General features: G+C 38.3%; 1 protein-coding gene across 2 annotated transcripts in view; it reads right to left on the minus strand.

The window, feature by feature from the left end:
* AKAP6 (A-kinase anchoring protein 6) overlaps positions 1–23,184 on the minus strand; it is a gene marked incomplete at its 5' end in the record, with an annotated part of 225,980 nt that overhangs the window by 57,683 nt on the left and 145,113 nt on the right. For both annotated transcript variants that reach the window (XM_082000781.1, XM_082000780.1), the window contains one exon: positions 22,762–22,882. In XM_082000781.1, coding sequence (XP_081856907.1) covers positions 22,762–22,882 — 121 coding nt within the window. The remainder of the gene's footprint in view (positions 1–22,761; positions 22,883–23,184) is intronic.

The following is a 23,184-nucleotide window of genomic DNA, read 5'->3' on the forward strand; positions in this document are numbered from 1 at the left end:
TGGATTTAACTTAATTTACATTTACTTAGTTGCCTGGAGAATAATTGATCATAAATAACTAAAAAATAGTGCTCTTTAGGAATTAATAACTACTATACCTTTGGGCTAGTGCTCAGGTGTATTTATTGAGGAACAAACCACAGAGTAATGGAGATTCTAAAATACTGGTGTAGACTGCAGTTAGCCTATTACTGAGCAGAATATGTATTTGATGGCTGGGAAACTGGCCTGGAAACAAAAAGGTGGAGTTGCAGCTCCATCCTTGGCTGGATATTCTGAAATGCTCACCCCACATGTACCAAATCTCTTATAGCTACATTTTTACTTTTACTTTTTTACAAAATAAAATGCAATGATGTAAGATTATGTAGATTTTTTGAAGGAGATAATCAAAGAAAGTAATTTATAACCTGTTATCCTCCCTTCTGTTAAGCTGTGCCTGCTTCTGCAGTATGCATGAAACATAAAATTGGAACTCGTCTACACAAAGATTTAATTCCAAATGCACCAACTATTGTCAGGCTGTGCGTTACAGGCATCGTTCTATTTTGAAATGGATGTTCCTGTGCATTTATCTTTCACAGACTGTTTTTTCTGAAGTCCTTACTCCATTGTTACTCAGCCAGAATGCTAATGGTGGTCAGTAATAGCCTCCCGTGAGTGAAGTCTGACTGAAAATCGACAAATAAATTATCCTCTCTTCTAGCAATACCTACTGGGATATGTTTGAGAGTAGAATATCTCTGGATCCATCGCTTTCTTACCTATTTGCTATATTGTTTCATGGAAGAAGAGGTTCCCTGCTGGAAAAAGAGCCAAATGGAAATCTGAGTTCCTCAGACCAACAGAGCAGAACTCACAGTCTCCACCAAAGGACAGGAGAATCCACAAAGACCAGTACACCCACCACTTAAGGCACAGTGGCTTTAGTAATCCACATTACCAGACCTTGTCAATTGTGAGAAAAGGAAATTATCTTTGGCCTGTGGTAATAGCCCTGCAATCTCTGCAGTCTGGGGAGCGACCTCAAGTCAAGAGCAGACAGACCCTGTGGCTAGTTTGCTCAGTCTCTAACCTCAGAACATGTGGATCTGAGTTCTCATTACCTGTAGTATCTAGGGTAACAACACGATCTTTAAAGTATTTGAACTTTTTTCTATATGACAGAACTTAGATCTGTTCGAGGGCTCATCTAGGTGCTGATTGGAAGGGGTGTTGACAGCAGATTTCTCAATTTACTCCAAACTTATAATGAAAAATGTCATTTTTATTTTAAATGCACATCCTGTACTGTATTAAGTAAAGTGAAAGCTAATAGTTTTTCTAAAGTGCTATTTGATTTGTTCTTTATAATTTCCCTTGAGTTATGTCAAAGTTGGCACATGCAGCAGGTCCACTAGGAGTGCTAAAACATCTCCACTGACTATCTAAAACACCGGCAATCACCCTAATTCCTCTTATAGCAATACCATTATAACGTACCACATCAAAACTATTGTTAAAACATGTTAAAAAGAAAGTTATATAGTTAACTACTTATTATCATCTCCAGACAGACATACCCTCAATCCTTCAAGAGACATAGCAGATAATAGCTATTCACTTTTCCAGTACACATTAGTGTTATTAAAACAAAAGGAGAAAGTTGGCATCCCAATGCCATTATCTGTCTTAACAGTAGGCTAAACTCAATTTATACTGAATTTTATAAATTCTTAAGAACTCAATATTTCATTTTTAATATCATTCTAGGAAAAACGTGGTACTTTTATAATAAAAGACAAAATACTCTCAAGTTGAAAAGTTATTTTTATGATCAACTGCAAACCGCTTTCGAGAGCAAATTTATAATGGAACTGCTGACACAGCCTAAACTATGGCTGTGTGAATGCTGCAGAAACAGCTATTTCAGAAAACATTTTTAGTGTTAGGAGAAGTCCAACTTTGTTTAAACCTGAACTTATTTTTTTACAATAGCAAGTAATGTTAACAGCATGCTGAAAATGTTAAGGCTAAGTGTACAGTGTCAAAACAGATTGAATCTCTCTGAAAACTGGAAATTCAAGCTTTTTAAACATAATCCAGATGTTTGGCTTTTAATCACATTTCAAGAAAGAGGAAACTTATGCAATACAAAATTCATACATGCATATTTCATTAGTGCCTTTCCTATCACTGAATTAAAAATTTCTAACATATGTTTTCCTCAAACAGATAATGTTTTAGATTAGGAGAGTTGGCAAGAAGTTGTACACCTCACAAATGTCATTGAATTATTTTAACATGGAAGAAAATATTTCATTTTTTGTGGTATTAACAGCTTTGATCATTAACAGCAGTGACCATTTTTTGCCTTATCGATAGGAAGTTCAATAGTCCCTGAAACAAACCAGGCATATAGAGATAACTGAACAGCAAGAACTAACAACTAGAGCCTTTTTCAGAATATCTGAGACTTACAGCACCCTGATGGACCTATGGGTATTTAACACAGATGCTTTCTCTCTTCCTCACTGGTGATCAAAACAGCATAATGCGATGCCCAAGCAGCTTCTTCAGCAAAAACCAGACTACTTTGAAGGTGGAAAAACTCCCAAGATCTATTGCAATTCTAGAACACTTAACAACAACACTATATTTCCTGAATGATATTTAAAGGACTCTATCAGTGTGGCCACTGTTTCTAAAGACTAGCATACATGATAAATTTTATGACTTTTTTTTTAACCTCCAGAGTGTCAGAAAATTAGACTGTGAGTTAACTCCTAAAATTGGACTTTCTGAATGTAATAATATTTTAAATAATTTAAGACAGACAAAACCTAAGCAATAAAAATGAGAGGAACTATCACACATATAAAGGGAAAAGAAAAGGGAAAAAGGCAAAGAAATCCTGCTTCTGGCCACCTGCGTGTGGCATTGGGCTTGCTCTTTAAGACCCTCGTAACTTCCAAGGAGTATGTGAAGTGTGATCATGAAACACCAGGAACAGAAATACGTGCTCTGTTATTCTGTGATGTGATGTGATGTAGTGAGCTGTTACTATGAACTTCAGTTCTGACCAGAAATGTTGGAAACTAAACAATCCAGGACATGTTGAAAGCCAGTCTCTCTGTGTCTCCAGCGGCTGCTGTGCCTAGGAGAGATACTTAGCCTCTTTCCAAATGGCCACCAGCAAGGGGTATGCCTAATGCAGCCTGTTCCGGGCAGGCTCAAGCTTTGCCATAAGTTACCGTACTTATGATACATTTTAGTCATCATAGAAAATACTTCAGCTCTAAATTCAATAAATGTTAATTTCTATGAGACATTTAGGAACTAACACTAGCAGGTACCTGTAAAAGAATACATGAATGCAGTGACACTGAACTCATTTTGTCTACTGAACAACTAGTGAGGCAGAAACAAAAGAAACTTTCCCTCTGTTTCTTTCTATTTTCCTGATTTCAGGTGACCATTTTCAAGGATTTATGCTGCTGCTAAATGTGAACTCTGTTATTTGCTGGCATGGTGAAAGCTGAAAGCTTCTTCTCATCTCTAATGGCATTCTGCCAAAATATTCTCTGACAAAACTTGGGCTGATTCACAGATCTGAAGTTCAAGAAATTGTCATAATCTAACCTCACCGCTTGTATAACATGTGCCATAGTCTTACCTTCTCTGCCTATATTAATCTCTCAACTTTCTGTCTTGGAGAAAATCTTTCGGTATTGCATCCAGCCCTGATGTAAAGATGGAAATTATGGAAAATTCATATCATTCCTTGGAAAGATGATAAATAACTAGCTTCCTTCACTGTTAAAAACTGTATGGCTTGTTTCTAGTTTTCATTTGTTTAATTTTAACTTCCAGCTGTTTTATCTTCTTATACCTTTGCCAATAGCTTGACTGTCTGTGAAAGCATGACATTACTACAGGAATCAAACATGAAACCAGATGACTTGCACTGATCTCGGGTTAACTCTGTTTGGTGTTTCTGGGATTACAGTTTATAGAACCAAAACATAGAGAAGCTGAACAATTTTTGCAGAGGCTGGTGGACTCAAATACACACACACTTCAGACATTCTTAAGGCTTGATTCCTCCCAGGGCTGTCAGAAAGCCAATTTTCAATAACTTGGCCCCGATCTATAAAATAATGGGTTTGGATTTAATCTGTGTTTATGGGTAATATTGCCTGTGCTCACGTTTTGGCTTTTACATGTTAGGCTTTCCTGGTTCACTTGGAAAGTGATTTTTTTCTGTTTCTATTCATGCTGGAAAGGAGGATGTGGAGCAGAAGAAAAGGACCACAGCAGCAGATGAAGTAAATGATATCAACGAGAATTTCACCCAAAAGGAGAGTGGTTTCTAGTGCACACCACTGACTGTTCTAGATTCACTTTGGAAATTGTAAAGTTGAATGTGATGTGATCTTGACAGACCAGGGAATCTGCCCCTTTGTGTTCAGCATTTTGTCATGAGCTGCTTTGAAATCAGCACACAGCATAACACCTATATATTAATAGAACCTGTCCTTCAGCAATTAAAAAAAGAACAGTTCTGCAAAGATATTGCAATGAAACTGTAGAAATGGATTTTAGAAAAAAGCCCACAAGTTTGTGTTTACTTAAGTGCCTCACTGAAATGCTGATCTCTGTGCTCTAAGCAGTCTGATAAACTGGTGACTATAGCATTGATAGTCAAATCTATATAGCACTTGAAGTGTCAGTGGATTTAGAGACTGGTAAGTTATTTTAATAACAGAATTCTACAGAAAGAAGATGAAAAATTGGAAGAGATATGCATATATCTAAGAAGGAAAGAAATGCTTCAAAGGACTACAGTAGCAGGAAATATCAGGATACAAAACCAGAAGTGAAGTAATATGAAGCAAATTCAGGGTATTTTGAATCTACTTCTGCTTTAGTGAACACCAGGGAAGACATGAACTTTTGTCTTTCTGTCATTCTCTCAAGACATTCTGGTCCTGCTTTGTGGAAGGCTTATCCTTGTAACCATGCAGGCCGTGGTAGCTCTCTGGCAGTTCAAACACAAATTGGAAAGATGTGTGCCCATTAAGACAAGATATATGCTTAAGGTAATGTGTATTGATGCCTTCAACTTCAATTGTTGTCTGCCTGGTTAATAGATGTTTGTTACACTATGCTGTATATGTAGGGAATTTAGTAATTTCAAATGAAGATGGAAAAATGTAAGAAAAAAAATGTGACAAGGATGAGGGGGAAAGAAAAAGATCCCATTGCTTATTCTGTGTTTTTCAGATTTTTTAAGGAACACATTCTATTGAGAATATCAGGAAAAATAAGTGACTCTGATTTTTATGGTGACAGAACCTTTGTGAATGGTATCTACACTTCAATGACATAAATAAAGTGGTTTCACCACTTGGTTTGAGTGGTTGTACTTCCTAGCTCACCAATAATTTTATAATTAGTGACAATTCTAAAAAAAAAAAAAAAGCATACCTTGCTGAATACTCCCTGTTCCTAACAGTACTAGGTTACTTTTTTCAAATCCACATCTGAGTCAACTATTTTAGGTCATTTTGTTAGCTATTATGCTAGAGGTATAATATGTTTCTACAGAACTGAAGTTTAAAGAAATTGAAGTAATGAATACATATTTTAGAACAGGCCATAGAGCTTTTGTACATTAAGCGACTACACTAGCACTACATTAACCCTATTAAAGGTAATTTTTCCAGCTCATTGGTGATTGGCATTTGGTACTGATGTTTGAAGAATTGCCATTGCATTGATTTTATTCTTTGCATCTTTAATAAAATGTGGAAGAAATGGCAGAGGCAGAAGTTAAGGGTCCTTTGGTAAAGCCATTAAGCACTTAAGAAAACGGTTTGAATATTTAAACCATGCAAAAATCTTTACTGACGTTATATATGTTTTTAATTTTGCAAACTTTCATAGGCCTGAGAAAGTCCCACTAGCATGAATACATTTACATTTGATTGGTACAACAAAAAAGACCAAGTTAAGATTACTAATGCCACACTTGCACTCACCGAGTAACACCATCTAACAAGAGAAGTTTTAATAAATATTATTGTACGCCCTGAAGACGTGCATTAGGGCATACGCTAACAACACAGTGTAGTAGGCCACCTGGTGGTCAAATCAGCTAATTATCCATTTTAATCTAACAAAAAATTAGAGGACCATACAAAGAAAAGATAAACATGAAAGAAATGCATAAAACCCATCAACTAAAGTCTATTTGAACTAATGCAAGCATATATAAGAAAGAGTGTTTCTTCATCTTATCTCAGGTTTTCTGGGAGTGGTCATTGCTTGAGGCGGGATACAAAGGTTGATTGAGTAATGTTTTCTTGTGTTAAAAACAAACAGTAGCTGAGTTCCTAGGCTTTTCCACGACACTTTATAAAATAAGGTTCCATAACAGGTCAGTCTATCACAGTATACCCCTCAGCTTCCTAGGCAAGACCACAACAGGGTTTGGATCAAAAAAATCCCTAACTGTTTTCCAGGAGCTTCCCTGGGAAGCTTGAACACAGAGTACACAAAAATATGGTGGCCAGCACCACTACTTAAAAGGATGTAGGAACAAAGGCTACCATGCCCAGAGACCTGGGTCCAAATATTGTATAGCCATACAAAGCAATGACAACAGGCATCCATGCGAGCTATTGTTGACGCTGTATGTTCAGACTCACAAAAGAAGTGGATACGAAATGTAAGGTCACTGCTGACTAGTGGCAAGTAGCTGAGATGCCTGAACAGCTGAGTTAAGGTCAGAACTTCAGAAAGATCCTCAACTGCTGGATGACCTGACAACCAAGGGTCAGAACATGGGAGAGTGTCTGGTTTTGAGATTTACTCAAAAAATCTATAGCTCTAGGGCAGCAAATTCTGCCCTGGCAGATTAAGTCAGCAAGCTAAAAGATAGAGCTACAAAAAGAATTCAAAGATGCAGCAGTCTCTGAAGAACCTGGAAAAGGGACCGTATGCTTCAGGAGGGAAGATTTTAGAAAGCTCCAGAGCGCAAAACAGTATGCATATGACTGGAAATGGTGGGAGTTCTGTGCTAATTTTAATCTTGTAAAACCATAAATATCAATATAAAAGCCTTTTCTCATGAGACCTTTACATCAAATTTACAAACTGATCATATTGGGGGTTGGACCAGGTAACCTTTAAAGGTCCCTTCCAACCCAAACTATTCTATGATTCTATATGCGTGATCCAAATGGTCTATGCTGATTTTAATTAAACCAAATGCCTAAACCATCAGCTCTCCCATCACTGTAGGTCTCCATGTTTGGAGGTTACCCAGACAGTGAAGAGATGTTCAGACCATAATACAGGCACCCATGAGCATAACAGCTTTTAAACGATGTGCAATTTATTATAGTATATTTCTAGTGACTGCTTTGAAGAGAAGGAAACAGGGGAAATTGGTAGAAGATTCATTTTCTGGCACAAATTCACTTGGGTAAAGTTGCAGGAAATATATTTCCTCACTGTTCAAACACACAGGGACAAACCTGAAAATTTTAGCTGTCATGTGAGCATACCTCAGCACCAAGGTCAGGATTTCCTACCTGCTAGTTTACCATGGAAATGAAGGGCACTGTCTGTGGAAATGGCTAGTCCGCAGAGAGAGAATATCCTGCCATTCAGCCAAGAAATAGCTTGTGGGACAAGTTTTTTAAAAGAGATGCAAAAACCTCCTCATGTGTATGCCACTTGTCCCCACCAATAAGCAATTCTGCTGCCTGTTGCCTGTTGCAGTTGGCCAGCAATATTCTACCTTCCTTTTAACCTAGTTTCTAACAGGAAGAGTTGAATTTTAATTCATGTGAGCCAAACACTTCATTTTCCATGAAATACACATTTTATTGCTTAACATTTTAATACTCTGAGTAACTTTGAAATGTGCCAGGAATAGCAAAGCTCACTTATTTAGCACTTATGCTGTTAGACAAAATACATGTATACAGATACGTATTTAGGGACAACTGAACTAAATGAAGATATGTGTCTTTAAATAACTATATTCTCTTTGCTTTGCATCTATACTAAGTTCCTAACTATGTTAATCTGCTTTTATGAAGGACTCAGTACTGTCCATTAATTTGTATAGATACATCCAACACTTGAGATTAAAAAAAAAAGGTGGGGTGGGGGCCTGTCTGCAGCTGGAGGCAGCAGGTAACGTCTTAAAGGTGAGATGCTGCCCATCAGATGACTCGTGGTACAGTGCCTCTCCTGGAAGACAAGTGCATTGTGCACATGAAGGGAGCAAGGAACGCTGTCACTTCTGAGCAAGATAGAAATTCCTGGTTTCACTGATTTCAGAAACCAGGGTGCTCTGGGGGTCTCTGTTGGAAGGAATGCTATTTTCATTCTTACCCCTACACTCATTCACTACTTTACCACGGTATGGGGAAAAATGAGAGGGGCTGCTACAGGAGCTCTATATCACCAGGAGATTCTCGCAAAGTGCTGCAATTCTGTAATGGGGATACCCCACTTCTTTAAAGTGGAAGACCACAGCTCAGAGCCTTGAAATAGTCTTACTATTTAAGGGCTGGTATCTTTTTCCTCCTCTCTTTTATTTGCCCTTGGTCTTTTAACTCTTTTTTTGAGTCACTCTGTATTGACCATGGCAAAAATCCACAGGCTTTTGCCAAGTGTGCAAAAAATTTGTAAAAATGGTTGTTCATGTCTGTGAAAGACTGGATTGTCCTTCTGTCAAGTGTTCTGCCTGTTTCCTGAGGGGCTCCTGGTTTCTCATGACCAGCAGCAAAGTCCTTCAAAAATCAACAGATACCACCCACAGGTGACTCAGATTCTTTCAAGGTTTCTGCATTTAGATTAATACTCCTGTCTAGGTTTCTGTTTAGGAGTTGCTTATGCATTGCCTCTTCCTTGACATTTCTGTTGCCTATGTTTAGATTGCCATCAGCTACTCACTAGAGGAAGGGCACCTAGTCTATATTACACTGGAATACCTCTAGAAGCTTAGACTGATGAGCAAAAAAGCCTACTGATACCCGACAAAATATGCAGCAATACAGTGGCTATGTTGTTCATTCAGATCAATATGCCAAAATGTGTTTTTGTGACATCACAGTGAACAATGTTGCCCCCCCCCCCCAAATTGTAACCTGTCTCAGCCTTTCAGCATTTTGTTCAATGATTTTGGAATCAGTTTACTCCAAGATTTTCTGACCGTTAGTAGATCGTTTATCCACCCTGCATTACTTTCTGTGGGTAAATGGTCTCTGCTTTGCCACATTGACTTTTTCAGTAGTTTTACTACACTAACAGAATTCTGTTTTGGTGGACTCTAGGGTGATTTGTGGGATTTTGTGCTAACTTCCATTTAACATCCAAGTGCTCATCTTCTTCAAATATGTTATATTCAGCTAGAATGCTAGGGAGCAATCACAGCGACTTTCCTGTTTCTTTCAGGTACTGTTCTGAATATTGCCTTCCAGTTGAAACCAGAGCTTGTAACAGACCTGTGGCCACGGGTGTGTAGAAGTCTTGTAAAACAACTACAGTAAACTTTATGTGATGACATCTCTTATTTCAGGGGTTCCTTGTTGACTGACTGCCTGGTCTCATAATGATTTCATTGCACATCTGCAGTGCTTGGTTGCATCTCTCCCATCTAATTTTGCTCCTTATCAGTATTGCACTGCAGCTGGCTGCACAATCCAGCTGGTATCAAATTAGTCATTGATCTAATAGCATAGTTGCAAATATAGCAGTTGAATGCCTGGCAGCCTTCTGCATTGCCAGAACACTGAGAATCTTTAGCTCTGCTTAAGTCACACTACAGATATCTCCTTCTTCATGAAAACCTTAAAGTCTCAATGGTTTCAGACACTATATTTTAATTTCAAAAGGTAACTGCAATATTCAATTTATCTGCCTGACATTTTTTCTCAGGAACATTTTTTCTTCTACTTTTCATGTTGCCTGTTACACTACATGTGTTGCACTAAAATGCTTACATTTTCAGCCAGTCTGCATCTGCCCTGCTTTGTGGGTTCTTTTGACTTACATCTATGTGTATGTTCTGTTTCTGTTTTGGCACTTTTTTTTTCCCCCCCCCTGGATGGTTTGGTCACTGGAGGCATATATTAGATTGGCTTTACTCTAATGTCTTCCCTGTGAATGGGAACTGTGTATTTCACAAGTGATCCTGGGGAAGAGATACAACTAAGAAATGTTTTATGTCTCCAGTTACACATGGGTACCCTAGTTCATGGCACCAGACCATATCCCCTTTTGTTTCTGGTATTGGTTAAGAAAACCTTTTTATAGCTCTACATTTACTTAGAACTATTTGCATCATTCTGATCAATTCTGTTTAGAGACTAAAACATTGTTCCTACTGCCTCAAAGCAAAGCCTTTTTTGTCTGGAGTTCCAGTTTTCCTGGTGCTCAGAGTCACTGCTTTATCTCTCTTATGATTTTTAGGTGTTTTTTACCGAGGTAATTCCAGATATTTCCCTCCTCTCTAATGTGACTGTTATCTCAGATCTCAGATGCTACATTTGGGGAAATAAGATGGAAGAATTCAATATTTCTACTCTTAAACTGGATCTTTATTCAGTCCCTTGATTGATTCCTGAATTTTGGCAGGCCCAGGTTGCACAGACCAATGGTCTTCATCTGCAATGAAACCTGCTCCCTTGTGTTTAATCCTCTGGGCTCCGTGAGTTAGCTACCAATCTACCATGTGTACTCAGGAGTTGGTGAGGAACTGCTGTTTGGCCATATTTAAAAAAAAAAATATTCCCATATGTTTATTAAAATTGAATAAAATATATATCTTCATACCTATTCTAATTTTTAGTAGGCATCTGGTGAATTTTACTCTCTACAGAGCAAGGAAATTAACTGCACAAAGAGACTATAAGGCTCATACAGCACAATGGCCATAGCACTTAATCATTACTGTTAGAAAGAGGAATGGTCAGAAAGGTCCTAGCTCAGCACACAGAAGCAAAGGCGGAAAAGAGGGGTGATTTTCATCACCTGCTGTATTCGCTCTCTCTCCCTCTTTCTTTCTTTATTTCAACTATTACATGTTTCAGCCTTGGGCTTCAACACCTTATGTATTCTAGTAGATAGCTAACAAAAAAGAGACACCTAAAAAACATAACTGAAGATTAAATCAAGTAGAAGTTCGAAGAGTAGACTTTTTCTTTGACCCAAGCTCAAGCAATAAGGAAACTAAGTATTTTCAGAAAGAAAGCTTTTCTTTTTTTTTTTTTTTCTGGGATTTGGGGGAAAAAATGGCAAAAATCTTCCATACTCACACTATGAGGCATTTGACTATTGACTTGCTGAAGAAAAAAGAACCGTGACTATAAATTACATACACTTACTGAAAAAACAAAACAGTAGGGATTAACTTTCTGAGATAACAAAGTGGGATCACATGACTAACTACTTCTCACCTCTGATGGCGTTTATGCAATCTCTCCACACACAATAACAAACTAAGAGATCTTGGGAATTACTGTTCTTCCAGCTGCATAGCAGACACATAGTCCTCCTTGATGAAGGCCAGCAAAAAACAACACATCATTCAAAAAGGCTAATGTTCATCTTCAGACAGTTACCACCTGAAAAACTCTAATGGCAATTCGGTATCTATCATCTCCTCCTTCTAAGAAAAATCAATTGGTAAAGCAGAGATGATCAAACTCCAGTGTAATGTCTGTCAAAATCTGGATGCATCACAGCAGGGTTTCAAACTGGAATATTGCATAGACATGACACAATGGTACTAAAAACCTCTCTTTTCATGATAACTGAAAGTCAGTGAGAGGCAACGCCGAGTGAGGCTGATCTTCATAACCTCTTTATACAATCAGTGGAGGGAAAGATAAGAGAGAAAAGGTTTCTTCTAAAACTATTTCAGAGTGCTTAACGTAAGCTTCTGCTCTGAATCACCCCTAATGGGGTGAGGAACCTCCGCAAGATAGAGGCTGGTCTACTTAGCTGCCTTAGTAGTCTAAATTAGTCTTCACAGATCACCCCTTCTCCCAGTTTATTGCTGGGGAAACTACAAGCTCTCCACAGCCTTCCCTGCAGCCTGGGGCAGTGTGTTGCTGGTCTGCTCTGTGACACAGCTGGAGTATGTCCTGCACATCTGTAACGGCACCTGCCAGTCTGCAACAATGGGACGTGAAGGGTACAACTGCTGTCTTCCCCTCAAAAGCATCTTTCCATAGAGCCAACTTTAACATTTACAGTTCATGATCACTGGAATTCTATAGCAACCATGTTTTCCGCAATGCTAAAATATCAGCACCCACAAGAAGTTAAGAAGAACCACAGGCATTTCTCACTGGCCGCAGGAGTTGGCTGGAGCCTACCCTCAGACCCCACTGGACTTGATGCAACCACAACTGCAACAACTATGAATGAAATTATAGTGGTTGCTTATTTTGCCTTGTTGGAAGGAGAAGTTATCACAAAATGCTGTAGCTGTTTTTAGCAAAATGTATTACAAACGTATACACGCAATGTAAAAACAACATCTAACCTTAAGTATGCAAAAAGGTTATAAATATATAAAAATAAGTCATATTGATTTTTATATTGATATTTTACATATTTTCAATATATATTATATTATCATAGAATCACAGAATCACAGAATCACTAAGGTTGGAAAGGACCTTCAAGATCATCAAGTCCAATCATTAATCCAGCGACACCATGATCCCTAAACCATGTCCTGAAGCACCACATCCGTATGTTTTTTAAAAACACAAATAAAATACATATACAAATAAAAATTCAGGAGATTATAAACTGGTATACTTCACTGCAAATTATTTTTTCTAATTTAGATACGTATGTATTGAATATAGTGCCACTGCAAGTTTACTGAGATTTAGTGAATTTGGGTTTCATATAGAAAACCTGCAAAAAAGGTTTTCTGTGGTCACTTGTTTTTTTGTTCATTTTTAAAAAAGAAACATTACAGTATTGATTATTTATGAGTTATACTGATGAGGAGTAATTGGGAAAGGAAATAGTATTTCCTGTAGTACGTTTATGAAGCAAAACATCATGGATAAAGCACATAATTCCTATGAGTTTAGAAAAAACTATTTTTTCTCCTGGAGTATGAGGTGAAAAAATAGGAAAGTCAATGAAAAACTGGCAACTAACTTGAGGAATAGGGTAATACTATTGCCCCGTATATTTTTTGCTAGTGATTTTTTTATCTGCATCCCTCTAAGAAAGTCTAATCCACCCAGCTGCTAAAAACCCCAAAACCACATCCAGACACAATTTAAAAAATGATGTTGTCACTGCATTATTAACACTCCTAATTTTATCTTACTTCAGTATATTGTTTGCTGCTTCTGCCAATAAAAATACTGTAGGGCATTAGGTGAGATCGGTGGAAGGCAGCTTGAGAGCTGCCACATGTGCCACACAATGCCCGGCTGGTTCGTCACAGAGCGGGGCTAAGCCTGTGGGACTCCTTGAGGCAGGGTGCTATGGCTTCTGGAAGGTTATGTGGGCTCAGGATTACTGGACAACCTCAACGAAGAAAAGTATCTGGAGAACTGCATAGGACACGGTTTAGGGGACATGGTGGTTTTGGATTAATGGTTGGACTTGATGATCTTAAAGGTCCTTTCCAACCTAGTGATTCTGTGATTCTGATTCTGTGACACAACATTCTCTGACCTGATGGAGCCATTTTTTATGTTATGTAGTCACTGTATAAGATCTTAAAGTACATGGTTTCACAACCCAGAACAAAGGCTGTGAAATATTAGACCAAAGGTTCTGAGGTGCAGTGCGATAGAGAGAAACCAGTCCTGGCTGCTTTGAATGTCTTTATTTTTGTAGAGGGCTGATATCCCTTAATTGGCATTATTGTATATGAGACTTAATTGAGTGCAAATTCACAAATCACTTCATGAGATGTTTTTTGTCAGCGGATTCATATGAACTATCATAAAATGTGCCGTAATATATTAAATATGAGCCTCAGAGTGGGCAGCTTCTAGAACTCCACGTGATCCAGTGTGTCAGGAAATAAAAAAACACAGATAACCTAAACTCCTTTAGATGAATGGATGAAGTTTTGAAGGGTTAAGCTAAGAACAATGTAAGTCAGAACATGCCCATGTTTTGGAGCCTCACAGGGCCTCTTTACTTGATTCAGAGCACTGAGGAACGTTGCAGCACTGGCACTGTTGTCCCCAGTGTTTGACTGCATGTACAACAGCACAAGAGTAACACCTTTTCTTAGGGGCTCATGGTCTGGTGATTAGGCCAGAGTGCTGCTATATTTCCACTGTTCTTACTTGTTCTTTAGAGAATGTGAACAATTTAGTGTATCTGAGATTACCTTGTTTGGACACGAGGCAGTCCTAGCATAAAGCAAGCAATGAAGGTTGTAACTTTCATCACTCTTTGGGTTGAATTAAGGTGCCACTTCCATTTCATAAAAACTAAAAATGCTTGATGAACAGAAAATGGCTTTGGGTAATTTACTGCTGGATGTATGCACTCAAACCACCGTAGTCGAGTATGCCAGAACACTGCTTCAGTGCTATCTGACAACACTTTAAGATCTCGCTGCTTGGGACCTTATCCTACCATTTTATACCAGCAAGGGCACAGAGACAAAGCATGTGGAGTTGACTAAGATGCTTGACGTGATGACTGTAAATTGTCCACGTTTTGCAGCTGTAGTAAGGAATGGTGATGACAGCTATGTGGTACACATTTACTTTTGTTTGAAGTCGAATGCCTCTTTCATTCTAGACACACTGCTTTAATCTCCCAAAAGCTGTGCTGGCTTTTGCTACGAGCTCAGTAAATACTGCTTTGCTACAATGTGAAGTTCATCTTCAATGTCATGCTGGGAAGAAACGGGAGAAGCCCACTTACTCTTGTGAAATGCATGAAGCCACTTCTTGTGAAGTACAGGGAGTCTGCTCCATAGAAATTACAACCCGGCCTTTAAAAATGCATGTTTACATTTGAAATGTATTAGGGAAGCAGCCAAGAAAATGTAAAAATATTTTTCATATTCTTTCTTTATCTATTCTCTAGACTTACTTTGCAATTCCATAGGCATGGTAATCAGTGTTTTCCCATTGTAATTATATAAGGCATTAAAACTTAACATTTATGTGCTTTAAGTAAGACTTTTCACCAACAATAATGTTCTTTTCTGCCTTTTAAAATATAAAATTTTCCAGAAGTGGCAAGGACTTTAATCATGTTATGAAGTTAAATGTATGGACCACTGAAAAATGAGCTGGTTGTTATAGGATGTGTCATAAAGGAGTTTTCACTCTGTTCTCCAGTGCAACTAAAGTGAAAATACTTGTGTAGAAAAAGTTAACCAATTTCATCATCCCCTGCCATAAGAGACTAGAAAACTTTGTTGTGTCAGGTCCATGAACTCATTTTTACTGCTGCTTGGGGTAGCAGACATTTTTGAGACCTGTCATATAAACCAGCTGATTCTCCTACCTAGTGTGGAAAGTCATAGAGGTTCTTAATCTGTGGGGAAAAAAAGCCCCAGCCTAGCACATGGAAATTACTGCACTTTGAGAACTTCAGTCTGAAGTAAGAGTAAGTGAAGTCAGAGTTTTCTGCAAAACAGCTCAGTCAACAGAATCACACAGAATCACTAAGGTTGGAAAGGACCTTCAAGATCATCAAGTCCAACCATTAATCCAGCGCCACCATGTCCCCTAAACCATGTCTTGAAGCACCACATCCACATGTTTTTTGAACACTTCCAGAGATGGTGACTCCACCACCTCCCTGGGCAGCCTGTTCCAATGCTTTACCACCCTCTCAGTGAAGAAATTTTTCCTAATATCCAGTGTAAACCTCCCCTGGCGCAACTTGAGGCCATTTCCTCTCATCCTATTGCTGGTTACTTGGGAGAAGAGACCAACACCCTCGTCGCCATAACCCCCTTTCAGGTAGCTGTAGAGAGCGATAAGGTCTCCCCTCAGCCTCCTCTTCGCCAGACTGAACAGCCCCAGTTCCCTCAGCCGGTCCCCATAACACTTGTGCTCCAGTCCCCTCACCAGCTTCGTTGCCCTTCTCTGGACACGCTCCAGCACCTCAACGTCCTTCTTGTAGTGAGGGGCCCAAAACTGAACACAGGATTCAAGGTGCGGCCTCACCAGTGCCGAGTACAGGGGCACGATCACTCCTGCTGGCCACACTACTTCTGATACAGGCCAGGACTCTGTTGGCCTTCTTGGCCACCTGGGCACACTGCTGGCTCATGTTCAGCCGGCTGTCAGCCAGCACCCCCAGGTCCTTTTCTGCCAGGCAGCTCTCCAGCCACTCCTCCCAAGCCTGTAGCGTTGCATGGGGTTGTTGTGACCCAAGTGCAGGACCCGGAACTTGGCCTTCTTAAACCTCATACAGTTCAGAGTCATTTTACTATACATGTCAGTTAAAAACAGACTACAATGTCAAAGGCAAAAAATAACTTCCATTGAGGTACACATCAATCCATGTATGTAGAAATAAGTAAGTATTGTAATTTGCTATTGCTAATGAATATCTTAACTGATATTATTTAGCAGAAGAATCTTTCTCTTTTTTGAAAAAGTGTTACATATGCTTTGTCAGATAAAATAAAAGCTTTCACTTTGGGACATAATCTGCTAATAGCATCAAAGTCATATTTCAAAAAGGTGGTGATTGTTGCAAGGTAGCCTAAAAGTTTATTGCAAACTATAATGACTATTCTGATTGCAATTAAAAAGCCCTCCCAAATGGGTCAACACACCTAAATGCTATCTGCAATCATTTAGATTTTAACATCATGGTTATTACTTATTATCTGGCTGCACAATGAGATATTGATTACTTTTAACCTTTAGATCTAAGAATTCAGGAAAAGTCAAGGTAGTAGCACAGCTTACCTTTCCTGTCTGGTAAACTTATGGCCTTTAGTGGAATTCTAATGATTCCTATTGGCAAGGCAAATCTGAAATTAGTTTATTCTCTTGGCTCATACAGAAATGATGACATATCTAAAAATACTGCATGCATAGCAGATTTGTAGTTACTACCTACAAGAGGCTTAATCCTGCAGTGTGCTGAGAGCTTCCTCCGAAGCGATGATCATCGTCTTCTCCCACTGACTGCTTTAGCAGCTCCGCGCAGGCACTGACAGATTACTAGACAGACAGAAGGCACCCTGGACTGTGCAGAATATGCAGCGTAGGAGCTAAAAATCTTCATGTTTTCTAGTTTATAACCAATCCCCTAAGCATACTGTCCAAATATATCACTCTGCAGGCTGTTAATCTTTTAAGAAGTTTTCTTTATACGGAAAATCTACTTGAAATAAGGACCGAACTACAACGTGGCTTCAGTAGGTACACAGGACTCGTTTTAAACAGAACAAAGTAATCCAATTAAACTAATCTGGTTTACAAGTTAAAATGATACGAGGCACATTAATTGATTCTTATAGGCTGCTGCGATACGAGCCCTCTCTCTGTTTGCGCAGCATTTGGAACCGCTTTGCACATTTGTATCCTCTAACAGCAGAGAACTCAGTCCCCCAGTTCAGGAGAATTATGGGCGAGAGAAACATATAACTGTTATGCGTTAGATTAATTTGCAGAACACTTGGCATTATTATTGCCAAGCAGTCGAATTGTTCCAAGTTGTTCCGGAAGGTTGTTATTAATAGTATGTTTTCTGAGGAAAGTTCTGTCTACTTTTGGAACTGCATTTCTGTTGCCAAGGAAACTCCTTGAAGCACAGCATTCTAGGAGCACACTGCTGCTTTTGTTTGCCAGTATCCTATTCATATCATCTAAGTAAGCACTTTACATACTTCAGCCTCCAGTTTTAAACGTTTAAGTTTTTATGTATTTATATTACTGCGTTAAATATAGTTTGTGCTTCTTTTTAAACTCGGGCACTCTTGTAAGATTATTTTAGCAGTTGCATTAAAGGATAGTTGTTGGTTGGGGTTTTTTGTTGTGTTTTTTTTTCTCACAAGTTTGCAATAAATTAGTTTTAATTTGAATAATAGCTCCATAGGTTATAGCACTAGTCCTTAAGTGTTAATTATCTTTTCACTCTGAAATTAATGTAGTCATTTCCTACTGACTCCTCTACACCATTATTGAAGTGCTGAGGAAAACATGTCATTGAGTTCTGAGCCAGAACTGTTGTTGTGATTAATCCTGGTCACATGGCCAATCTCTGCCAAAAGGAGATCACTGAAAAAAGGTGACAAAGACAGTGATTTCCTGTCAGCAAAGAGTACGACAGGGCTGTCTAGAAGTGATGCAAATGAGGGAAACTTTCACCACGGTTTGTTTGATCCACTCCGGGCCACAGCGCACCGAGCCAGCGAGAAAGGCACAATGGAGCAGCAGCACACCCAGAGGAGAAAACGAACTGCACCTTCCGAGGAGGGAGAGCTTCCAGTAGAGAAACAAACGCTGCTGGGAGATTTTTTTTTCCCCCTCAACTTTTTTTGAAAGGTATCCTTAGCTTTTGATGTGCATTTTCATGTTATTTAATACCGTGAACTGCTTCCCTTTGATGCAATAGTTTAGCAGTTAACCTGTTCAAAAGCTATGTCAACTAAATGTTTTCAAAATCTTGCATTGCTACATAAGGGTCTTTTTCCGTCTATCCTGACCGTCGCTGCTGAAGACTTACTAGTGCAAGACCTACGGCTGATGCAGTCTGTATGAAAAAGCCCCATACATTGCTTGTAATCAGACAGAAAAATAGCGTTTCTTTTATTTGATATTTAAAAATGTTTAGTTAATTTTATTCCGAACATACTAACAATTTTAACAATCATACTGTACTTATTTCAATGGGGTTTTAATCTAACACAATTAAGTGTTGCAATTAATCTTCTGAGGAAAATGGAAAGAATTATCATTAACTTTTTTGCCTAGTATACTCATTTCTAATCTCCACAGTTCCCGTAAATACTGATTTGCTTCATTTTTGAACATTCAAGGTACAGAATTACTCAAGTTCCCACTAAAGGCCTCATTAGCAGAGTTTAAATTCTTTGGGTTTGATCCGCCAGTAACGGCATATGAATACAGCTGAAGTCAAAGCAAGTTCTGTGTACTTAGAGCTTATGAGATCAGGCTCACATGCAGTAGATTAAAATGAAATAAACATGATACATTTGGCATTAAACTGAGCTATTACAGCAGTACAAAGCAGCGAGAGTCCAAAACCATGGAAATGTTCCTTTTAATTTTTAGTTAGTTAATAGATAAAGCATTAGAGGACAAATAAACTGTCAGCAATTCATTCCGTGACTGCCATTTTATCAAACACTAGTTGATTTTCAGAATCATTAGCTAGTTTAAGACTGTAAAGCTGAAATAATTTCGGGCTATGGGGGAGCCTAGTGAAGAAGAATAGTTTTCTCTTTTTGTAAATCTTTGCACTAAAATCTAGGAAATCTAGAGAAAGTCATACATACATATTCAGAGTTTAAAAAAAAAAAAAAAGCTTTGCTGGTCCTATTATATTAAGGGCAAAATAAAACCTAGTTAAAGAGAGATAATAAGGGTCCTAATAAAAAAAACTATGAAGCTCCTGGAATATTACAAAACAAAATTAAGCTGAGAGTTGACTTAAATCTATATTAAATCTGAAAATAGAGTACTGGGAAAATAGTCTAACCATGAAAATACATTTTATTTTCCCATATGCAATTTTAGCATTTATATATTATGTTATGCTGCTTTAATGTATGCTTTTCCCTTCCGATTCACCTGTTTTATCATTGCTCCTTCCCGTTCATAGATTCCTTAGGGGCAATGATTACCGTTGGTAATAGTGATACCACAGCAGGTTCCCTGGCAGAGGCGGCTTGCTGAGCTGGCTCAGAGGTGCAATTACTTGTCAGCTCAATAACCGAGAAGGGGGATCTGCGGGTTTAGGAGAATCCACCAAAATGCAGAGAGTGCACAATTAGCAGGTTCACATTTGAAGCTGCAACTGATAAAGAATAAGTAAAGCAAGACCTGTGTTTTCATAACACCCCGCATCATGGAGGAATTCTGGTAATAATAGCTGCCTGAATTTCTCTTCACAGATTTCCCTCCCCACAGAGCGGAATGGCTGTGCTCACTGTGAAGTGTAGGCAGTGCTCCTGCCCCTTACCTGGGGGCTCTAGATCTTCCGCGACTCCGTGTAAGAGCCTCCGCATAAAAAGGGTGTCACTATTGATTAGAAGAGAGGTTTACTAGGCTAGTTTTATAAAACTATTGATACTGTTTTTGAGGGCATGATTCATTGTTACACAAATCTCTCAAATTAAGGAGGATAAAGACCTAGTGATTTATCTGATCCTTCCTTTGCTAGTGCAGAACTGTTCCCTCAATTACATTTGCTAATGTTTTCTTTTGTCTACTTTTAAATGACTGAAATTATGGGGCTTTCAACACTTCATCGGGAGGTGGTTTTGTTTTGGTTTTGGTTTTTTGGGTGTTTTTTTTTTTTGAAAGGCTAATAGATCTTAATGCTGTGCACTCAAGCTTTTTACATTACCTGCAAATACTCCTCCTGCTTTGCAGACACTCCTTAGACATCTCTTAACCAAACTCCACATTTCTAGTTAAGTCTTTCCTTCAATCCTTAGCAATTTGCTTGCTGCTTTCACTAGAAAGGTATATGCAGAGGGTATTCACGGTGGGAGGGCGAGCAGTCTGTTCCCACCCTTCTGCAAGTGGCTTTGCAGTGACCAGACAGGTACTTTTGAGATGGGGGTTCTATTACTCAGCAGGTGCCCTCTCTGCAGAAACTGCAGAGCAAATAAGCTGCCTGCGCTTTGGAGGCAGAGTGAGTTTGTTTGAGCTGCACAGACTCAGCTACTCTCTCTGGCACAAACTTTCTGCTTTTGGAAGTGTCGTGCCAATCATAACACAGAATTTCATAATATCAAGACACTATTACTTCCCATTTTGAATATATAATATTACTCATTTTGCAACCATATGACACTGCACTAATTTTTAAATTGTTCCCTCTTTTATTCTTCTCACCAGGCGTTATTATCCCAGCCTTACCACATATAATTATTCTTAATGGTTACATTTGGATATCGGAAAGGGAAGTATCCTGAGTAGTATCTATAATACTTGGGCTGGCTGCTTAAGCTGCGTTCCTTTTCATATTGATGGATGGATTGTTTCCTTAACATTTATGTTTATTGATTTTTGTAGTATGGGACTAAAACCAGTGCTTAGATTAGGCATGGTACAAGCTGGTCTTAAAATGACAGGCACTTATTTTAGATTCACACATCTCATTTTAGATTCGTAAAAAACTTTTTACCCATTTCTGACATTGTTTACTTCTGAGTCTAGCCAGGGCCAAGACTATTAACGTGAGATTAAGTCCGATTAAGTAATTAGAAAGTTAGGAAAAAGACATTAGCAAAAATAAGAAATTACTGTCAAAGCAAGAATGCAGGCCACTGAATTAAAATCATGTGCAGCCTAAAATAGTTTGGATCTGAACCGTATTTCCATTTATAAACATCTTTTAATTCATGTAACAACCCTTTCTCACTGGGTCTTTTAAAAAAAGGAGTAAAATTAAAAAGAATAAAATGTGAGAAGATCTTCAAGAAATTAGGAAGCCAAAGCAAAAAAAAAAATTGTATTTAAGAAATTGTCAAACCATGCAATCACAGAAGAAAGAAAACAACTTCTATTTGACCTTGAATATACCATTTATTTGATAAGAAATAAAAAAAAAGCTAGAGGGTAGTTGTTTCTTGTCATTATACTGTTGCTGATTCTGTGGTTAGTTATTAATTTTATTTTTTATGATTCACAATCTGCTCTTTGAAATATGCCATATGCTCAAAGCAATTCAAGGATGACAACTGTCAGAATTACTCCAATAAAAATTGCCTAAATGAGGAAGATTTACTGCAGCCTGATATTTCTGCTGAAAAGCCCTCCTTTCTTTCCCCCACCGCCCCTCAGAGCCACGGACTAGAGATTTTCAGACACACAGTGAAGCCTGAATCAATTTTAGGATCAAATCACACGTTTTGGGGAACTTCTTAAAGTACTGTCTATCTAAAAGAGGTGATAAACCTCCTAGGCTAAGGCTGCTATAACAAATAAGAGAAACTATGTGTGTGTGTGTATATATGTTCAATGAAGACCCTATAATCAATATGCAAATTCAAAATAATTTTGCTGAAATCACAAGCAAGTGTGATGACTTAACATGAGAATATCTGCTTGATGTATAACTAATAAAAATTAAATTGGAAGAGTCCTATATCCTGGCAGCAGCAAACCAAAATCAAGGCAAATTTCTTTCTTCCCAGAAAAGGTCTGAAAGGTGGATAAAAATCCAGCTGAAAGCTCCAATCAAAACACACTTTGTTAAATACTACCATTTCATTTTTTTCCTTCATTTTGTTTCAGTCTATTTATTAATGCAGTTTCATTTATTTCTATTCATCTTGAAGACAAATCTTTGTCCTTCTATAGAATTACACCAAATAGAATGTGATAAAGGGAACTTTCTTGCAATTATGATGTCGGTGCAGCCTGTCAGCGCACAGGGGATGGAAATGAGGTTGGGGACAGGGAAGGGAATTCTAATAGACACCATGATACATACAATGAACGCAGCGATATCCTGTGAGAGAAAGACTTGTCAAGCTAATCAGATCTTCTATAGCTAGGTAAAGGCAGTAACGGTAGCGCTAACCTTGTAAAGATGCTGCTGCTGCTCCTCTGACATCATCAGGTCATGGCTGTCCATCACGATGGATTCCATGTCAATCAGCCAATCCCAGAGCTCCTGGTATTCTGAATCAAAGTCCAAAAGGCTGTAGATAAGGAACAAAATGTATTATGCATAAATACTGTGTAGTTGTTAAAATCTTGTATTAGAATAATATATTCTTGAAAACTCATGATGTTCCTAGTTATATTTCTAAAGAGACATTCTGTATTTATACAGAGTGGATGAAAATGAAAACTGAAATCCAATTTAAGCTGGTGCCATGACCTAAATTCAGCGGCTGATGCCAAATCCTGACAACTCTTGGCATACTGCATTTGCTTCAAAAATTTTGAAATAGAAATCCCCCATAGATGTTGTTGTTTAATGGTTTTTAAAGTGCTGACT

This window comes from Phaethon aethereus (assembly GCF_964289735.1).
Source record: "Phaethon aethereus genome assembly, chromosome: 5".
Taxonomy (NCBI): Eukaryota; Metazoa; Chordata; class Aves; order Phaethontiformes; family Phaethontidae; genus Phaethon; species Phaethon aethereus.